The sequence below is a fragment of the Bactrocera oleae genome, chromosome 5, assembly GCF_042242935.1.
Source record: "Bactrocera oleae isolate idBacOlea1 chromosome 5, idBacOlea1, whole genome shotgun sequence".
Classification (NCBI taxonomy): Eukaryota; Metazoa; Arthropoda; class Insecta; order Diptera; family Tephritidae; genus Bactrocera; species Bactrocera oleae.
The window spans coordinates 7,533,496-7,555,347 of record NC_091539.1 but is presented as its reverse complement, the minus strand read 5'-3'; the positions used below and the strand labels follow the sequence as shown (position 1 = coordinate 7,555,347).

The window sequence follows — 21,852 nt, the reverse complement described above, 5'->3', positions numbered from 1 at the left end:
ACACCAGATATTGAGAAAAAAAGGGGGGAGAAAACAAAAAAAAATCAACAAAAAATAAAATATTAATAATAAAATACCAGATTTAGGGATGAAATCATTCCGATAGCTAAATATGCTGCCGGTGAAGAATTGACCCACTTAAATTAACATTAAAAATCCATTAGTCTACGACAAATTTGTTAGAATGATTCACTTTATCAAACAAGCGGTTGCTTAAGATGCTGCCCAACCTCTTTAGAATCCCTAGCTGGCTCGAAAAATAAGAAGTTAGTATTTTCTTTCCCTCTACTCGTTTTCTATATCACACTCTTGCTTTTTTTTCTCTTTCTTTCACTTTCTGTCACTCTTTCTTGCTCTCTGTTTCTCCCTCTCTATCTGAAACCAAACGATTCACTAGCGAACTTAAAAAGTTAGAGCTGAGTATTTTCATTCCCCCTCTACTACCTCCGGCTACTTCCCTCAATCCCTCTATCCTATCATTCTATCTATCTATATCATTTCCCTTTATTTTTGAAAAAACCACTTGGTAGTGCTTAGCTAAACTGAGTCTAACTCTCTGAGCTCTCTCGTGATTTTCTTGAGTGATGCCAATTTCAGCGATATATTCGGGGATATCTAATCAGCTAAGTACAATTCGGCACAGAAGGACAAACCTAGTAAAACGGCGAACTTTAGTTATTCGAATCTAGCATAAGACAAACTTCTGTTAACTTATTTTGGAATAAAGTTGCCCAAGATGAAGATATGAGTTTTTCTACACCTCAGTGGTTAATTTCGTCTAAGTATTGACTTTGGCAGCGCTTTTAGCTCACGCAGGGTTTAATTTTGATTCCTGGTCTTAATAGCAACCAAACGAAAGTCACGATCAGCTGGAGTTTTTTTACAATTATTTGGGGAACACAAATCCTTAAGTTCCCAAAATCAAAAGAAAACTCTATAGACTCAAGATTTCTAAATCAAATTTTTAAGCGAGTCGTGTTCACCTCTAAAAAGAGGCCGGATTTCGTCTAAAGATTGAGTTTGGCAGAGCTTTTAGTCACGTAAGGTTTAATTGAAATTATGGGTCTTAGTTGCAACCAAACTAAAGTCAAGATCAGCTGCTATTTTTTCACAATCACGTGATGAACACAAATCACTTCATTCGCGTGCTAAAATCTAAAGAAAATTTAATAAACTCAAGCTTTTAACACGTAATTTGCAAGTGAGTCGTCTTCACAGCCTAGAAAAGCCAAGATTTCTAACCACAGCAGCTAAAATTGACGCTCGAGCTCGAGTATTACGCACCACTTCATCTTAGCTTCTACGTAGCAAAAAAAAAAAAATTTTAAATTCCACAAGCTTACAAATTATCAGCTGAGTGTGTCTTTTCATCATCTCTATTGAGTTCGTAAGCAGCATTACTGCAAATTAAAACTCAACAATTCCTCACCAGGCATGAACATATCGTCAAGCATTTCCCAGCTGCGACGTCTAATGCATTTTCACAATCGCCGTACTCATAAATATATATTTGCTCTTTATTCTGCGCATTATTACATGCTGCTTCTTACATATCTAAGTAACCGGGACAACAGACTTCAATTTAAAGACGTAGCTTTAAGCTTTTCATATATAAATGTGTGTGGACGTGTGTCAATTCAACGGCTTTCTTTGTATGTGTGTGAGTGGAAAAAATTCTGTTTATATTCATATTCCCGCTGTGCTGCCAGGAAGCCAAAGGATTTGTCGTCAACTCAACGAAAGAACAACAAATAAAATGCTTAAATATTTACGCTGTTTCTCCATGCATTCTCTCGCCTTGGCACTCGGTAATGACTCGAGAGTATTATGCTGTTAAAAATGCAAACAAACAGATATTTCTGCTTACTTAAGAATTTTTTAACGCAATAACAAAATGACAACAAAAATGCTTTTTGTTCATATTCATTTACTTAGTTTGTCGCACTAATCCTTTGCTGGCTGTTTTAAGTCCTTTAAAGTGTACTTTGGAGTGTTTAGCTGTATGAGTATATGAGTGTGCGCGTGTGTGTTGTTAAAGACAAACAAATATTTTCTACTCATTTTTGTTTAATTCAACTACATTTATCACCGACTTTGGTATAAACAAACAGCTATTACTCACACTCACCGCTCAGCAGCAACACCAGCTCGTGCCAAAATTGCTGCTGAGACCATCAATTATGTTAGCACAGTGTCGCACCCAGTCATATAGCTAAAAATGCGCTTGTGCACGCTTTCAAAATGTTTAATTGAGCGAAATGTTGACGGAATATACAATTAGTGAAAGCGAATAGGGTGGGGTGGTTAGGTTCGGGTGGTAAGCAGCTGACCGAGTTGGATGGGGGGAGATGCGGAAAATGTGTTTTAAATAAACTCATTTTATATGCTCAACTAAATATTAAAAAAAAAACAAGAAGCGTTAACCTCTGTTGTACTGCAGCTTGAATACGCTTCACAAACATTTTTTTATGGCAGCTATAGTGGTTCGATCGGAACAATTTCTTCGGGTATTGCACCATGGCCTTAGACAATAATCCATGCAAATTTTTGTGAAGATATCTCGTCAAATAAAAATGTTTTCCATACAAGAATTTGTATCGTTCAGTTTGTATGGCAGCTGTATGCTATAGTGGGTTGATATTAGTGATTCCGACGAATGAGCAGCTTCTTGAGGAGAAAAAGACGTGTGCAAAACTCCTGATCGATATCTCAAAGTCTGAGTGACTAGTTCACGTGTATACAAACATACAGATGGATATGGCGACTCAGCTCATCATGCTGATCATTCAAATACATATATATTTTACAAGGAGTCCAAAGTTTCCTTCTGGTTGTTACAAACTTCGTGACAAACTTAATATACCCTGTTGGGGGTATAACTATATTTCAATAGAAATTTGAAGTCGTTACAACGCCACCTCTGTGAACCTTATAGCAATCACGCTACCGCTTTTGAGCTTTAAAAGCTTTACAGAATTTCTAAAGGGGTTAGTTATGCTTACAGCGCCATCTTTCCAGTAGAAACAAACGGTAACATAAACAAAAACGATCGTTAACTCGCTTAGCATTCAAGCTAGAAAATTCTCAACAGGTTTATTCTTACTGAAAAATAAAACCCTGTAGAAAAATAGACGGATTACACTAAGCTATTAACAGTAAACTAACACTAAACAACTTAAACTAAAATCAACTTGATATCTTCAACAGCCTATGAAATGTGCGACACTGCACGAACATCGTCGTTAAGATAATAAATTCTCAGATAATACCTGAGAGTTCGCCATAGTCAACATCTACACTTCTAAAAAAAAACAGACCGGCAGCTTATCTTAAACAACAGGCTCAACCACTGTGGCAAACCTAGTCGAAACCTCGACTAAAGTTCCAAAGCAACAGACGCGGAGTGGATATAGATGAGAGACCATACTCATACTATTTATTCCTGTAAAGTCAAGATTTTCAAATAGTGTTCGAAACATGGAAATTTTTTATCTTCAGCGAGTTACCATCACAAGCGACGAACTAAGTATTAATTTAGCTACTCGACTTAGGATCAATTCAGTTATATTTCGCCAATGAATTGCAGTTCCAAAACAAAAGTCTTAATACCGTTTCCAAACAGAGAGGACAGGTGCTAACCTACATTTCCTACATTTATTAAAATATGACCTTTACATATTTACCAGACTTCAAGCCCATTTTCACAAAATAGCCGGAGGTCCAAAATCATCCGTTATTTCTTCGAAATTGTTTCACAGAGCACGGTAATCCAACTTTCTAAACGTCTACGACCGCTTTGGTAAAATGGACTTTAGCCAGTCTATTTGCGTTCATAGCAGAACTTTCCACGATACACTTCCCACATTTCCTAAATATTTAGCTTTTATTTCTATTTGCCGCTTCAAGCGACGTAATTAAATTGCTGCAACTAATGCACCAGCTCGCCAAGCACTCACTCACTTTGTCTTCGTTTTCTTTAATACTTTTATTGCCTTGTTACGCTCATCCCAGCGCTACTTTATAGAGCGATAATTTTTAAGTATTTAATTAATCATTTAACGCATTCGTATTTTAAGACAGAAATAATTTCACCAGTCGCTGATTGGCTTCGTAAAATTGCTGAGGAAATGTCTCGACATGCATTAAAAAGTTTATCACATAATTTAGCGCTCAATAAAAGCGCATTACGAGTGCAGAGAGGCTTTTATGAAACTGTGGTGAAGAGAGGCTTTTGATTTGGCTTCTGGACGAAAAAATTTTACAATCGTTCTAGGTACAAAACTGTGGTGAAGAGAACAGCATTGACTTGACTCCGCCGAGACCGTTAAACGGAGTTGAAGTTCACAACAAAATATATTCGACATCTCTATAGAGAAGGATGAACTCTTAAAGAGAAGTTGGTTTCTGATCTTCACTCTTTTAACAGCAGATATAAGCGGAAACAGAGTTTTGTCAACCTTTTGTGCCAATAAATCAATTCTTCGGAGATAATTTGAGATCCTCGTTTTTGTACCACACAGGTTGAAAGAATTCAACATATTCAGATTTTATTTCAAAACTCACAGTAATATTCTAAACGTTCCAATCCTGCCTAATTATTCCAACTTTTTGAGAGTTCAGTCCGTAACCGCAGCTCTTTAATTTTCCACACCAGAACTATTTTATACTTAAACACTAACTTCCACCAACTGCATTCGTTCGGCTATTAAAATTCAACTACCAAATGCGCTGGGCCGCACCCAAAGCTCACGTATGCATTTCGAAACAAAAGCAAACAAGCAGGGATACCCAAAAGTCTGACAGCTATTAAAACTTCCTCTGCTTTTTGTAGCATCTCCGCAGGCAGCTGAAACCAACCAATTGTTTCGAATGCTTTGCTATGGCTTCTTTGCTATTTGGACGCCAGGCGGGCAATAATGAATGTTCATGTATTTTAAAGTGCAGCGCCTTCTAGCCGTAGCTGAATGTTCTCTCCCTAATTCAATTAAAATTGCATTCATTTGCTCAGCGCGCTGCCTTTTATAGTGAGCCAAGTGGTCGGAAATCTGTTTTTGATTCCTTTTAGATGGGAACACCTGTAGGCAGTGATTTAAAAAGAGGAATGGTAACCAAAATGGCTGATATTTGGGGTCGTATCGCACAGAAAGGCTTTGGAAGTCAAATTTGTAGTAGTTTTTCCACTAACAGCGACCCACTTACCGAGTCCTCAGGTCCAGGTTAACATTAAATAATGTAGTTAATCGATGTAAATTCATTAGAACCACTTGTTGGCAGCGTGGATGACCTTTTGTTTCTGCAGGGTACTAATGATTAAAGTAAAACCAGAATTACTTCGACCACAAAGTCATTTCACCAACATGTTTGACCGAAATAGATTCCACTGGATATCGACGGCGGAGATTTGACAAAACAGCTAAGGTCTCCACCTAAGTCGAACTGATTGATTTCTACTGTCAGGTTATTCTTGCCTTTAGGTAGACCTATCGTAAGAGTACAATCAATTGGATTATCTGGATCTGTTGTTGGATGTCTTATCTTGTGAGCTCAAAGATTTACGTCGCCTTTGAGCTCAAAGAGCTCAACTTTTAGATTCGAATTTTTCGACTCTGTCATTCGGACGATTTTAGAAACACAATTCAAAAGCTCAGTCTTCACTGCACTGAACTTAAAGGTTAACGCCGCCTTTGTAGAACCATTCAAAGAGTTCAATCTTTAGATTTACACTTTCCGGCTTTTTCATTCGCACTTTTTAAACTTCCGAATTTCCTACATAGTTTGCTTTGAACTATATTTGGATATAATGTCACACTCCCATCAACTCGCTATTGTCTATCATTCTTAACATCCTACACATTATCGCCCTTCATTGTGTGCTCGCGCGCTTGTGTGGCAGCCGGACATCCTTTCCTCTGGATTTAGCAGCGTTAATCCCATTTGTGTTGCTTGTGACGGCAGCACTGCACAGGAAAAAGGGAGGCAGCCCACCGGACACATAAAACATATTAGTGCGGCACGGAAGTGCACACAAGTGCACGCATCCGCCAAAGGGAAACACAATCAACGCCTCATACGGACGGGGCTCTCTGTACGCTTCTCTGTTTTATGGATACAAATGCTGCTTGTTGTTTAATAACGCTCAAGTGTTGATTAGACGCGTGTGTAGAATTTAGCTTGTACTAAATTCTGTTCCTACAAAAATTTTATTAAAGAAACAGTATAATGGACCGTTAAGAGAAAAAGTTGGCAAATGTTTTAAACTGTTATTGATAAAATTTTAAAATTTAAAGTTAGCTTATAAAAAAATTAAATAAATGTGATTTTGTTGATTTTTTATAAATTATTACTTTAATCATGGTTGCCAGCTATTATTGAATTTTTAAAACTTTTTGACACATGGCCACATAAAATTTCAAAAATTACAAAGCAAGTAATAATTGTTCTTAAAATTTTCGATATACCTATACAAAACATATATGTCAGGGTTGCCAGATGGTTTTATTTGGTGTCAAAAATCGATTTATTTTTGCGTTTTATACCAATAGTGGTCGATGTTTGTGTAAAATTTTCATAGTCAAAATATACTTTTAAAAAATTTGTTTTTGTATTAAAAATTACTTTAATTATGGTTGCCAGCTATTTTTAAATACTATATTGCATTGAGTTTTAGTCACAGAATTATCTCTCAAAATTTTTAAACTCACCAAACAGGTAATAATAGTTATAAAATTTTCAGTTAAATTTAAAAATTCTCAAATAGAGTTGCCACCTATTTTATTTTTATGGTCAAAAATTTTATTTATTTTTGTATTTTACACCAACAAAGAACGATTTTTGCGTCAAATTTAGTCAAAATATTTTTTTTTTAAATTTCATAGCTAAATTATTTGTATAAAATTTAAAAATAAAAACTGTTTTAATTAAACTTGACAGAATTGATCCACATTAGTTCGCAGTAAAAGTACATTTATGTGCTTGAAAATGCATAGTTGATAATATTTGAAAACTTTTGCATAAAATAAGCGCTTAAAAACTCAATTTCGCGTTTAACAACGCTCCCGCGAGAATTCTGGAAACTGTATACAACTTCAACTTCGAAATTTCTACATGAACTTTCAACATACATAATTTACCACCGCCGTTACCCCGTTTTTGGATTAAGCAGCAACCGAAATTTCGCCAATTCACTATATTTGCATTGTCAGCTTGTACGCGAGCACGCTCACGCCCCACTCCGCGCTAAATTCCCGTTACCAAATTACAATAGTTCGCATTTGTATGCGTTCAGCTAACCTCGCTTCGTCGAATTACATGAAAAATGAAAATGCGATTATGGTGAAGGGCAAGCACACACACACATGCACAAACATAAATCAGCGCTTATTTAAATTTATACGCGCAAGTATCTTTCTATCAAACCAAGGGCTCACACATACATGTAAGTGCTTGGCATTGTAGCTATTGATATGCTGACAGCGTGGCTGGGTTTTGGTGTGGCATGGCATGGCCCTCCAGTCAAAGCGCCGCCATTGTAAGTGACACTGAAGCGCAACAGCAAGTACAAATAAGCGCGCCTGCTAACTGTAAATGTATCGCAAGTATGTGCATATATGTGTGTGTGTATGTGTTGCCGCACACTAAACTGCAATATTACATTACGCGCCGCACTGACATTGGCGGGCATCCAATTTGTGGCATGCAACATGCAACATGCCACCACAGGCGCTGCAACCACGACGGTTGCTGCTGCCAGCGCGGAGTTTTGTGGCAGCATTTATAAAATTGCTTTGAATTTTAGCGACGCATATCTATTGCAAGTTGCACCTACATACAGAACGGTTGTTATGTGGCAACATATTGTTTATTTGTTGCTAGCGGCGAAACTTTGCGAAAAACTTACTTGCTTAGCTGTTTGTGTTTTAGTGGTTGTTGCTGTTGTTGGCATTTGATTTTATGCGCAGCTCAAGTTATGCGCCTCACGTTCAGCGCTTGTGGCAAGCGGTGCTGTGCTTGAACGCTTCAATAGCGATATTTTTGATTGATGAGTGTGGCAGCCAGCGAGAAAGCGAAAGTAAATGCAAAAACAAATGCCAAAAACAGTAACAAAATTGTGTAGTATATATACATTAACAAGTGTAGCATGCTTTCAGGGGCGCTCAGCAACAGATATATCGCTAGCAGCTGTAGAATAACACAAATATTACAAAAAAAAATCCATAAAACATGGTTAAAGTAGAATTAGAAACGCTGACTATTGAAAAGATGAATGCAACAAATATTCATAAAAATATATATGTATATTTTTCTGACTGCTTCGTGCACAATGTGGTTTACTGAAGCAAATTAGCGCAGAAAAATTAATTTGTAGTTTTGTATGCAAGCAATCAGCGCTGAGTTTGAAATAAATTAGACATAGCGCCCACTAGCGGCAGAATTTGCTACCGATTTGCCTAATTTTCTAGAAAAAATTAATGTTAAGTTCCGCTACAAAGTCACGGAAAATTATTTTGGCTTTACGATCGCAAAAATGTTATACAACATGCGCTAATAAATTTGTAATATGGATATAATAATAAAACATAAACTTTAGGGTTGCCAAGTTGTTGAAAAAAGAACAAAAAATTTGAAAAGATAAGATAACAACACAACAAGAAAACAAAAACAATTATTGTGAATCGTACCATAATTCATTTAACAAACTTGCGCAATGAAAAATAGTATAAAATAAATATTTTCAGTTAAAGGTTGCCATATTTTTTGCATAATATTTTAATATAGTGTTTAAACTTGGTATAGATCAATAAAAAATAGTAATTTAAAAAATATTTTCGAACAAAGCTTGCCATATATTTGTAAAAATACTTTTCTTTAAGGTTTAACCCTTCAGATCAGTTATTTTATCAAAATATCAATGAAAAATAGTAATTAAAAAAATATTTTCAGTCAAAGGTTGCCATGTTTTTTGTAAAGTTATTTTTTTGTGTATAAACTTTGCATAGATCATCTATGGAATATTTTTGGGAAATATTTTTTTACGGTTTAAACTTCGCATAGATCAAGTATGCTATCAAAATATAATTAAAAAATATTAATAAAAAAATATTTTTGGTCAAAGGTTGCCATATTTTTTGGGAAATATTTTTTTACGGTTTAAACTTCGCAGAGATCACCTATGCTATCAAAATATAATTTAAAAATATTTTCAGTCAAAGGTTGCCATATTTTTTTAATGAAATTTTCGGAAGTGCGTAAATTTTTGAAAGAACACAGATTTTATTAAAATGTTTAAAAACCTAAACAAATCAAGACACTAGGTCTGTTGTTTTCAGCTAAAGTAGGCACTGCGCCATCTAGCGGCTATATTAAAATTATTTGTATACAATACTTCTGTCGAAAATTGTTTTTTGCTTTTGCTAAGCCCCTCAATTCACCACAACAACCAATTTCACTACACTCTATCGGCCAAATCATGATTTCCATTCCAATAGCATTGAGTACAATCACAAAATAACTCAATTTTCATGAGTGCGGCTAACTATTTCACCCATAAAAATACCAAAAAGGCATCAGCTCTATAATAACTGGTGCCAGAAAAACTATTCACATAAATATGAAATTAAGATATCGTTATAATTCATTCTACTGAACACTAACATACTTTTAGGCATGTCTCGAATTCCCATAAAGTGCTCAAATATCATATTAGTGACACTAATTTTTAGAGCGGTCGTTTAATGGAATTTTTAATGACCAATATGACACCAAGCGCCACATTGGCATATAAAATTGGTGGAGCAGTGCATGGTTTGAGCTTTGCGAGAGAGAAAAGGCGACATGGCAGTGAAGAGCGCTACAAATTACAAATATTTGACTACCCTGCTATAGCACACTAATTCGTCTGCTCCCCCTCTCGCTCTCTTCAGTGCTAACTCGCTCCCAATTGTAATGGCCTCAAGCGCTAAACCGTTAAAAGTGCATTAAACCGACATTCAGCGCTAATAAAATGCAAATTTTAATTACTCCTTTTAGCAAATTTGCTCCTTTGGCTGTTAAAATTTATTTGACTTGCGTTTTGCTGTGCCGGATTTCGTACTCGTCTCTTCCTGTTCTTTTTTATGTTGAAAGCAAATGTAATTTCCGTCGATGAAGTTGTTTTTAATATAAATGGAGTAAGGAAAATGCTATTTAAAGAAAAAAAAATTGGAGATATTGTAATAGTGAAGTAAAAGAGAGAAAAAGTAACTCTGATGGAGTAAATAATACAAAATATAGAATGAAACCTGACTCGGCTACTAAAAATATATCAAGTTAAAGCAAGCGATATCAAAATATAAAACATACTAAGCTAAAGAAAAGTTCACCGCTAGATGACTCTGCGATCAACATTCATTCTTGATGGGCCGATTTGCTTTAGATTTAAAATACTTATGTATATACATTGAAGTCTATTAAAAAGAAATATTTTTTAAAACAATAGCGCTAAAATTATGGAAAAAAAAATATACAAATATAATATAAAGTATCACAGCCAATAACAAGCTCGCCACTAGATGGCGCTCAGATCGGCATGCTTATAACACCTATATTTGTAAGTCGATTTGTCTTGTATTTAGAATATATATTTTACGAGAAAATAAGAACATCTTTACTACCATTTTTACACCCTGAACAGGGTATATTTAGTTTGCCACCAACTTTCTAACACTCAGAAGGAAACCGCGGAGACCCTACCACAGTAGCGTATAGCTACCGTACAAACTGAACGAACGGAATCGAGTGCTCTTCTGAAAAATATATTCATCAAATCTCAAAACAAAAGCTCTCGTTAAAGCACCCTATAAATAACACTAAGTACTCAATTTCACATATATTATCTCATAAAGAAATTTTTAATATAATTGATTTCTTATTTTTTTGTACTTTGAACCCTGATCCACCATAGTTGACTTAACGTTTTGTAGAAAAATTAATAGAAACGAATATATTATAATGAACGACACATAAATTACTCAACAGCAGCGCAACTGCAGTGAAAATGCGAAACTTTTCCCTATTCCACAAAAAAAAAAAAATGCGCCATGAATCGAAAACTTCTGTCTTTGCGTCCTTCACGCATAACGTAATCAGGAAGCTGAGGCGACAAGGTTGTCACCATTGTCCTTAGAAAAAGCTGTAATGCCTGCTGCTGGCCTTCAAAGGGGCCAGCAAGGTGGCAATGCAGCCCAGCATGGCCGCAAAATAGTTGTTTTCACTCTTCCTTACCACTACCGTACTTCGCTCCTACGCATTGAGCCACTTCCTCTGCCATAGAGGCTGCTTCGTGCCAGTTTTTGTTCCAGTTTTCTACTTTTCTTTTTTTTCGCGCGAGCGCACGGAAGTGCACACTTTAAAATTTATGAGCTGCAATAGATTAATGCATTTTATGCATGTCCTGCCGCAATGCCTTCCCAACTGACACTTGCCGGCTTTCAGTCTTCCTCCTTACCGTCGCTTCGCGCATTTATTCATTCAGCGTCTGCAATTTGTACTTCGATTCGCTTATTTTTCATAACCAACCATTTGTTTGTTTGCTTTCGATCTTATACTTGTATGTGTATGCGTGTGCGTGTGTTGTGGCTGTGTATCTGCTGCAGCGTTCTGGCACCGTCACCTTGATATTTCAAGCAGGTGTAAAGTACTCAATGTTGTCAACGAGCAATTCTAGCGCTGCTTAAATAAAGTCAACAAATTGGTTAAGTGTCGGCTGTAGTTGAATACTTGTATAATGTAGCAAGGATATGCGGCAGGATATACACAAGCAACAGTTTATTGCGAATGGCAATGCATTAAATAAGTGCAAACTGGTTTTTGTTGGCAGATTTGTGTTGCGAACTGCCTTAAATCGCAGATGTTTTAAATTTAAGGTTACTCATACGCCGTGGCGGGCAACCAGAATTCTTTATTCATTAAAGAATTGTATTAAAATTTTAATCTGTGATAAAAATATACACCAAAACACACTAACGAGCATTAACACAAGCTAGCTATCTAAGCTAAAAATCTTAGTAGGTGGCAACACCATTTATTTTTATTGAAAGATTTCAGAATAAAATTATTTTCTACGGTTGAATAATAATGCATAACATTTTCCAATTCTAAAAAATTATGCCAACTTTTTTCAATAATTTAATTCAAATCAAAAAATAAAAAGAAAAGAAATAAAATTTTGTAAGTAAACGTTCATTGGAACGGAAATGCATGCAAAAAATTATAAATGATATTTTATAAATTTCATAATTATTTTGGAAATATTTACCCGAATAATATGGCAACTCATTTAAATATTTAGATCTCGGAGCTAAATATTTTATACAACTCAATAACAAAGTATAACATTTTCCAATTCTTAAAAAAAAATATTTCAATTTAAAAAAAAAAGTATGGCAACACTGTTTTTTAGTTTAAACCAAAAAATAAAAAGAAACGAAGAAAATTACGTAAATAAAAATGTTTATTGAAGCAAAATTTCATACAAAAATATATTGAAATTTTGTAAATTTCATAACTATTTTGTAAATAAACACGAATAATATGGCAACCTTTTAAAATATTTAGAATTCGGAGCAAAATTTTTTTAAACGTTTGCATAATATTCTATAACATTTTCCAATACTAAAACAAACTGAAAGAAAAAAATTAAGGCAACTCTGTTTAATACTTAAATTTTAAAAAAATATTAAAAAGAAATGTAGGAAGCGAAAATTCATGCAAGCAAAAAGTTAAAAAAATTATAATTAAAATTCATAATAATTTTTTAAATAATTAAATAGCTGCATAATATTCTATAACATTTTACGATACTAAAAAAAATTTTAAAAACATGTGTAGGTGGTAACTCTGTTTTATAATTGCATCAAAAAATATAAAACTGGTGTCAATATTTTTACAGTTTCAGTTTACATTTATGTAATCACAGAATAAAAAAAGATTTCCAATTAGTTTAACGAAATATCGAAAAGATCAACACGGCAACTCTTTTCATGGTATTTTTTTAATATATGTTTTGTTTAATCAGAATTTTATTAAAATTTGTGTAAAATGTTTTATGCATGAATTTAATTTCAATTTAAGTGTATATGATAACTTAAGTAACAAACATGGCAACCCTGTAAATAATTATGGCATAATAAATTCTTAAAAATAAAACAAATTTTGTTTATATTGAACCTCTATAGAATTATTATGAATTTTTAAAATTTATTTATTTTTTCAAATTTATTTACTTAACTTGTTTTAACTATGCTTTATGGCAACCCTGTACATAAAATTTCAAAATATTAGTGTACAGCCCATTTAAATTTTAAACTATTTTCTGCACTAAATTTGCTTTTAATATAAAGTCGGTGACACTTTATTTACAAACTTTGGCAACCTCAGGCAATATAAAAAATTGGATATGAAATGTATAATTTTATATTGTGATTTAGCATTAAACTTCTATATACTATGTAATTATGATGTGTTTTATACAATTATTTCACTAATTAAATTAAGCTATCTGGCAACGCTGTATAAAAACTTGCATGCGAAATTTATAATGTTTTTAAACTTTTATATATGTTAATTATCAAGTGCTTTATAATTTCCCACATTTTTATAAGTTTTTTTTTTATTTAACTGTGTTGAATTTAGCTTTCTGGCAACCCCAGAAATACAATTTTTATAGATTATATATTTTAAATAGTCGCGACTTAAATATGTTAAGCCTTTTGTTATTTTTTTATTGTTTTATATAGTAACTATTTTTGTTAACCTCATTAACAAAAAGGTGGCAACTCAGTATTTTTTTTTCATAAAAAGAATTGTATTAATTGTTGTCATATCGCAGTTAGACAAATTGTTTTTCTAACTTCCGCTGCATATTTGTATCGCTATTATCATGCTAACGGTAATGGTTGCTCACCTAAAAAATTAATAAGAAAATCGAAGCTGCAAACGAAACAAACTCACAACACTTTTGAAACTCAGCTAAGAACAAATAAATTACCAACAAATTAGCCCTTGGCAAGCAAATGACAATGGCAAGGCGAAACTCACAAAAATCTTATAGTTCATACATACACACACGCATAAAAATAGGAAATGCCAAGACACAAAAAGAATGAGCAAACTAAGGTGAAACCAAAATGTTGCGAACGTTGGCAAGTTAGCAGCTTCCAACTGTCGATGGATGTCGTTGGCATAGTCAAAGTTTGGTTATTTTTTTCCTCAACTTCTACCAACCCAGTAATATGCCGGCTGCTGTCTGGCGTGAAAACTTTTACACCCCTTTCAGTGCACAACAACAATGAAAACAGGCAGAAATTTAATATTGTTGTATTTTTTTTCTCATTATAGTGGAAGTTTTGCTAGCACAAACTTTTTACATGAACTGCGGCATAGCCGTGTGTTTTACATTGCCGCAAGTAATATCAAGTTTATGTTGTTTTTATTGTTGCTTCACTTTTTTCATTCTTTCTGGTGGCCTTAAGTACGTCATCATGACTTTAGCGCATTATTTATATCTAAATTTAATGGCAGACATTAATGCTGATATGCCAATTAATAGGGGAATCATGAGAGTGATTAGGTAGACTAAGGTATGCTTTCTTTTTGGTTAATAAGTTTGTACATAATGTGCGAATGGAGCTGAACTTGGGGTTAAAGGTGACTGTGTAGTATGTAAAAGTAGAACACAGCTAGTTACAAGTTGTTTAGCACATTTTGGAACTACTATTGGAATAACAAAATGTATATTTGAAGAAAAAATATTATAAATAGATTTCGACCAGTTTTAAAAAAAACTAAATTTAATAGCAAACAAGGTCCACAAAGAGTATTTTTTACTAACAAAACATTATTCAAACACAACTTCTACACGTCACTTGATTTATACCAGTTTTCTTCAAATGATTTTTTAGCACAGCAGCGTTTAGAATATTGCATATACATGATATATTGTATTTTAGGCAAATTTTTTATAGTTTAAAAGTTTATACCAGTTTGGAAAAATGTGCTCAATTGTATAAAAAAAATGTGTTCATAGATAAATCTGTGTAAATGCATGTGTATATGCACTAATAAAAATAATTCCAACAGACCTTTATCCCCATTGGCTCAATTAATCCACGATATTTGCAAAAGACTTTGCATAAAAAATCCGCGCACATGCTTGCTTTGGAAAATGACTGGTTGTGTGTACAAAGGTATAAAGAAAAAATATTAAAACAGCGAAAAACACTTTGATATAAATGTAATAAGCTCTGAATGCGAAAACCTATATAAAACCAGTGGAGAATGGTATATGGAGAGAAAGAAGAAAAAAAGCTAAAGACAAACGTGCCGAAAAACCAATCAAGTTCACCCCCTTCAGTTACTCGCTTTTAATATCACTTTTTTAATTTTTTTTTTTTTTTTACTTACTTGTTGCTATTGTTGCTTGACTTGTGTTGGGTGTCAGGTGTCAATGGCACACTTGCTACACGTAAAAATAATAAAATTTATTATTTATGACTGTCGGAACCTCACAGCAATAGCCGTACGCATATCTACAATATGTACAACGATATGATTGCTTACGATATATGTACATATGTTCATATACGCACTAGAACTTCATATAAAAAATCTCATATGGAGCAAAATGCAAATTGCGCTAGTTAACTGTAAGACCAGACAATTGTGTGTTCATTTTTTGCCATATTTTTTTATTTTAAAGTCGTTTAAAAAGCCAAAAAATATTCTTAACGCTTCATACGAGATTTTAGTTAGAGCATATTATATATATGTGCTTTTCTTAGAAGCCTTTGCATGCATTTAAAGCTGCTCGGAGTACTTTTGTAAACTTTAAAGCATATTTTAGAGAAAATGTACATTCATACCAGTTGCTAAACTATGTAGCATCAAGTCAAAAATTATTCGCACTTTAAATATCAACTTATGAGATTTTTTTCAACGCACTTCAATGTGATGTAGTTGTATAATTTTTTATACCAGTTTTATTTTTTTATTGTCGCGCAATTGAGTGACAGAGAGACCTAATACGAATATAATTTATGCAACCAATTTTTTTGTTTATCCACCTCAATACCATGAATTTAGGTTGTATTCTTTATTATACCAGTTTGAATTTTCATATATTTGCACTAGTGCATAAAGAAAACAATTTGCAATTTTTAGTGCAAAATTACGCAGTTTATAATCGATACTTCATACTTATACCAGTTTATACAAGTTTTCAAATTAATATTATTTTTAATTTACATACACTAAGCGTATTTCGTAGTATTATTTTATACAATTTATGCTCATTTATCCTACTTGAAAGTGCTATATTATTTTTTGCGTTTATCTCGGCGCCTAACTAGTGCCATTTTAATAAGCCACATCCCACTACCGCGATTATAAGTTCATCTCATGCAAGCTCCTTCTGCTTTATATTAGTCAATTTCCGTGCTGCTTTTCCTTCACTTATAAGCCAGCGCTAAGCTACAAGTTAAGTTTCTCGGTGTAACAGTTTGCTATCCAATTTCCTGTTCACTATGACTCTTCATATCGACGCCTGCTATTCTTTTTGTTGTCTGACTACTTCCACAACCAAAGTTTTTCACTGTTTTATTATTACTTACGCACTTTTGCGTACCTTCATTCCACTTTAGCTGCGTTTTTTTTTTTTGTGTTTACATTTTATGCTACTTTCTCAACTACTTTTTCTTTACAACTTTTATACCTCGCCCACGTATTGAGCGCGCCACATTTTCCACCAACAACAGCTTATACAACAAACAAGCACATACATATATGTTTGTATACACCTACATCTTAGGACACACAGTTTGTTTCCGCCAAGTTACTGGCAAAGTTCTCAACCTCCACGCTTTTCTTAATATGAAAAATTGTTGTTGCAAAAAGTTATGATTATTTTTTCAGTATTTTTTCTTCGGTTTTACGTAAAAGCTTAAAAAAATATATAAAAATAATTTATAGTTCAAGAAAAAAGAGAAGTAAAATATAAATAATAAAATGTGGGAAACGCTTTGGCTTCAATTGCAGCCATAAACTGTTTTTATGTGTTTGACGTCCAAGCAAACATATGCTTAAATATTATATACACGGCACGATGCCTGAGTAGCGTACTACGAAAGCGTTAAAAAGTTATGGTTGGTGTGTACAAACAAAAATTGATTGGAAAAGTGTGCACATGTGGCGCGATTTTTAAATTTCTGACTCACACACATACATATTAATTTGTATTGATACACGTGTACAGGTACATATGTAAGTATGTATAAATAAACTAAAAGGACCACCTCGGAAGTGATCAAATGGCTAAAAATCTCACGTGAGGCATTGAGTTTGGAAGTACACGTGAGAAGAAAGACCATACATGCAGTTTACGAAAAACATTAAATGTATAATTTTCGACCAGTTTATACCAGTTTTATAAAGTGCTATTTAGTTGCTGAAAAGCTTTATAAAGTGCAGAAATAACAATTTTGAAACGTGCATTAAGTGCTTGGACCGCTTTTTAAATTATACCAGTCGGCTTAAAGTAGCCATTTTGTGGAAAATTTAATATGGCATGAATGGAATGGTCTCTTTCATTAAATTCTAATAACAGAAAGAGGTCTTGTAATATGACAATTTATCTTTTAATATGAGATAGACCTAGAATCTACATGTACATAAAAATGTATGTACATACAAGTACATATGTATGTATGTGTATGTACATAGAGAGTTATTTAAGTTGTTACAAAATACATTTTATTGTTGTAATTAAAGAAGTTTTTGAATTTGATTTAAATTGTAAAATGAATACCAAGATATTTAAAAAAGCATGCTATCATACAGCTATGCAATTAAAAAGGGACTTAGACCAGTTCACAAAATAACAAAAAAAAATTTATTTCAAAGTTCAAATATACATATTTATATTAAAAATTTCAACTTTATCCTTTTCATTTATTTATTTTTTTTAATTTTGACTAATTTATACCAGTTTACAACTTACAAAAACTGTTGCAATAAAATAGTAGTGTATTATAAGAGCTTAGAACCAGAAAAGTTTAATGTATTTTCAGGTCTAAAACATACATTTAATTTTCGACCAGTTCAAAAAAATCGTAAAAGTTATTTTTTTTAACAGAAAAGGGTTTTGAAACCAAATACTAATGCCGCAAAAGTGAAAATATGTATTTATTAAATTTCGACCAGTTTATATAGTAATTGAAAATTGCGTTTATTCTTTATAAGGAACTATACAGTCTTATTTGTTTCGAATAAAATTATTGTCAGGACTCTAAAATGCGATTGCACAAAATACATTGCTACTCTATGCTCTCTCCACACAACTACATACATATGTACATGTGTATGTACACATAAACCTACACAAATATGCCCGCCACAACTCTATTACTCGAGCACTAACTTACACGTGCATACATCGACGTCAAACCCTTCTCAGCCGCCTTTTTGAGACCCCTTTAAGCGGCTCATATAAGTAGATTTAAGCCTTAACGCGAAACCCTTCACGGTTACGCTAATATGTTGCATTTAGCACACTGTCAGGCGTGACAGCAGTTGCGAGAACACGCTTACAAAATGTGATTTAATTAGGCAAGAAAAATTACAAAAACAGTAATAAATACATTAACATATTACATAAATGTGTACTTATTTACTTAAATAATAAAACAAAAATATTCTTAAGCGATTTGCGTGCGTCTTTCGACTGAAGCCATCAAAGTGAAATGCTATGACGGGAGCTCATTAATGTTTTCCCTTTCATTTAGTGTTGTACGCGTGGGATCTTTGTTTTTCGCCTTCAACATCTTGCAAGTTAACTTTCGCACAGAGCGCACCATATGGGAAAGTTTCATTTCAAGTTATTACAACTTTTCGTTGCCTACATTCAGGCTGTCTACTTATTACGCACATGACTTGCATGACCCCCACCGCAGTGCTGGTAGGATTATGTAAAGCGTATGTGCTCGCACGCATAAAAACGGTTGTTGTATGGCGTTCATGCAGTACCGCGAATTACATTTTAATTGGATTCTTTAATTGGTTGACGTACCTCAAAGTATATAACGCATTATTACAAGCTGCTATTTTTTAGTGTGTAAATAAAGTGCGTGTGTGTTTTTAGTATACTTACTATACTTGAAAATAAATAGATTTCAACGCCATAGTCTTACATCTATTTATTCTTTCTAACGGCAGGTTTACATTTTCTTCGCCTTAAGCCGTCACTTTACGCCATCTACTGCTCTTTTTTAGTCCTTTAATTCAACCAACTATATATGGAGCTCTACAGCCACTTAGTTTTTAGCTGCATTTGCCAGCTTAACTGCTGTGCATTTATGTCGAGCCTTCGCTCGCAGCCACTAAATATTTTCGTTCTTTTTCAAAGCCATTATCAAGGGTCGCTCTTGCCTCGGCGCTTCGTTGAGATAGCTAATTCAGCCAACCGCATACATCTTTGAGTAGTTGAAGCATCACTTTTGTATAGCATGTGCATAGCTTATGCATCCATTTTGCGGCTTAAGCCTTTCATCCATCTACAGTTCAGTTCTTACACTTGCTCTCTTTCTTCTACATATTCGTCGCGTTCAAACGAGCTATCACTCACCGCATCCGCATGTGTGTGACTATCCAATGTGTTCGCACATTCGCTTCACTGCTCATAAACTCAGCTAGTATGCTTACATGCTCGTCCGTTTGGGCTTTTCAACATTTTTCGGCGTAGCATACTTTTAGACTGTCATATGCCAACCGTGTTGGTAGCGAAATGTTTTCACATGTGCTGTGGCCGCTAATCAGCCAATTTTTGTGGCGCATCGTTGGGTTTTTCTTACGGTTGATTGGATTTTCTAGTTGCCACAACTCGCTTGTTAGTGGTGAGTTGATTGGCTTGTGTGCATTACGCCTGAGTGTATGCAATGAACTTTTCGTGAAATAAAGCAAATAGGAATAATGATTTTTGACGGCTGAGCATTGAATTTCGTTGTTTCGTGTTTCTTATTGCGTATTTTGATTGCAGGCATATTTAAATTTTATACGACTTCAAACAAAATTTATAGATAAAATAATAATATTAAGTGGAAAATCGCATTGATAGAAAGCTATTTATCGCCGATTGATTATATAATTAACATTACATTATAACAAAAGTTTATAAAAGTTGTACCAGTTTCGAAAAATTACAGTTTACGTAAACAAATTATTCTAAAACAAGAAAAATATTTATCTATGAACTCAAAAAGTATTATACCAGTTTCTGATAATTTAATTTTGTTTCTTCCAAGCACAATTTTTATATATAATAATAAAGTCGCTTAAAAACTCCACATGAAAAAATGTATACCAGTTTCGACCAGTTCTATTTTTGGTATAAAACTTTTTTCAAGCAAGAAATATTTTTGATTCTCAACGAAATTTATAACAGTTTCAGCAGTAATGAGATATTATGAATTTATTTCCTTTAAGAACAATTTATATTTAAAATAAAGCATCACTCGAAAAAGTCAATTGAAAAAAGTTATAGCAGTAACGACCAGTTATACTTTAAGCTGAAAAATGCTTTCAAGACTATCATTTTTAATTATAATTTAAGGACACTAGCTCATTTAAATTTTTCAAATTATTAATGCAGCTAATTAGATCTCTTTTGGTAAACTGATATACACAATACCTTTTAATTATACTCATTACAGATGAATTTTGTGAAGATTACCCGCACAATCTCATGCCCACACCTGGCTACTGGATTGAATGTTCGCGTCAGAAAATCACATTACCCACATTGCATACGAATTGGGATGAAAGCGATTCAGAGCACGAAGATATACGAGCGGGCAGCTCCAGCGATGCTTATCTCGAGCGTGAATGCAGCGATCTCTATGAGGACGATGAGGACTCGGAAGCGACACCAAGGTGAGCTCGCAAAGAAACAGAGCTTTATGTATGAGTAGTAGTAATTAGTAGCACCCCGTAGTAAAACCTCGCCAAATACAAGCAAACACTAGAATAACTGTTGAAAAATAATTTTAGACCAATTGCAATTGGCGCTACATTTTTGTTTTTGCTATTTGAAGATTCAAAAAAACAAAAGATTTAGCAACAACCAGAATTTTTTAATAACTCCAACATTTTGTTTCCCTTTCCGCTACACCACGCCAAATACCCCGCCCACCGAAACGCCAAATACATAAACAAACACCATTTCGTTGCCACCCCCCGCTTATGAACACATATACAAACACATATGCACACACACACACGCATTCGTTGAACAATTTTATACGAATGTTTAAGTCCTAGGAAAAAGACAACAATCGAAGATCAATGGGATCAACAGGGCGCCTTCGAGCTCATCTCCGTCGAACAGGAGACATATGAGAAGTACTTTTACGGCACCGAACACTGGAACTATTTTACGAGCGATGAGGATCTCGGCCCCGTTATACTCTCAATCAAACAGGAGACACTTAATGGACGCGATCAATTTCGTATATTGGTACGCGCCGGCTCGTATACGGTACATGGACTGATACCGGCGTCCTGTGTCTTCGCCGATAGGTGAGTACGAGTGCTTGTAAGAGCGCAATGAACTAACCAGCTGAGAAATAATTTTCAATTTGCAGATATAATCGCGAAGAAGTAGTTAGATCACTAGGTAAAGAAGTTAATTTAAATCCACCGCTAACACTAGGGCAACTGCCCGATACACCCGAGGAGCTGCTGAAACTAGATCAGGTATGAGTTGCAGTTAGAGGCGAAGAAAAAAGAGAGAGAGTAATAGAGGTATCTAAGAAAAGTAGATTTTTTACC

General features: G+C 34.0%; 1 protein-coding gene across 1 annotated transcript in view; it reads left to right on the top strand.

Moving 5' to 3' along the window:
* rsh (radish) overlaps window positions 1–21,852 on the top strand; it is a 285,298-nt gene that overhangs the window by 246,722 nt on the left and 16,724 nt on the right. Inside the window, 3 exon segments of the mRNA XM_070109883.1 lie at window positions 20,736–20,955; window positions 21,337–21,600; window positions 21,666–21,777. Of these exon segments, the coding sequence (XP_069965984.1) occupies window positions 20,736–20,955; window positions 21,337–21,600; window positions 21,666–21,777 (596 nt within the window).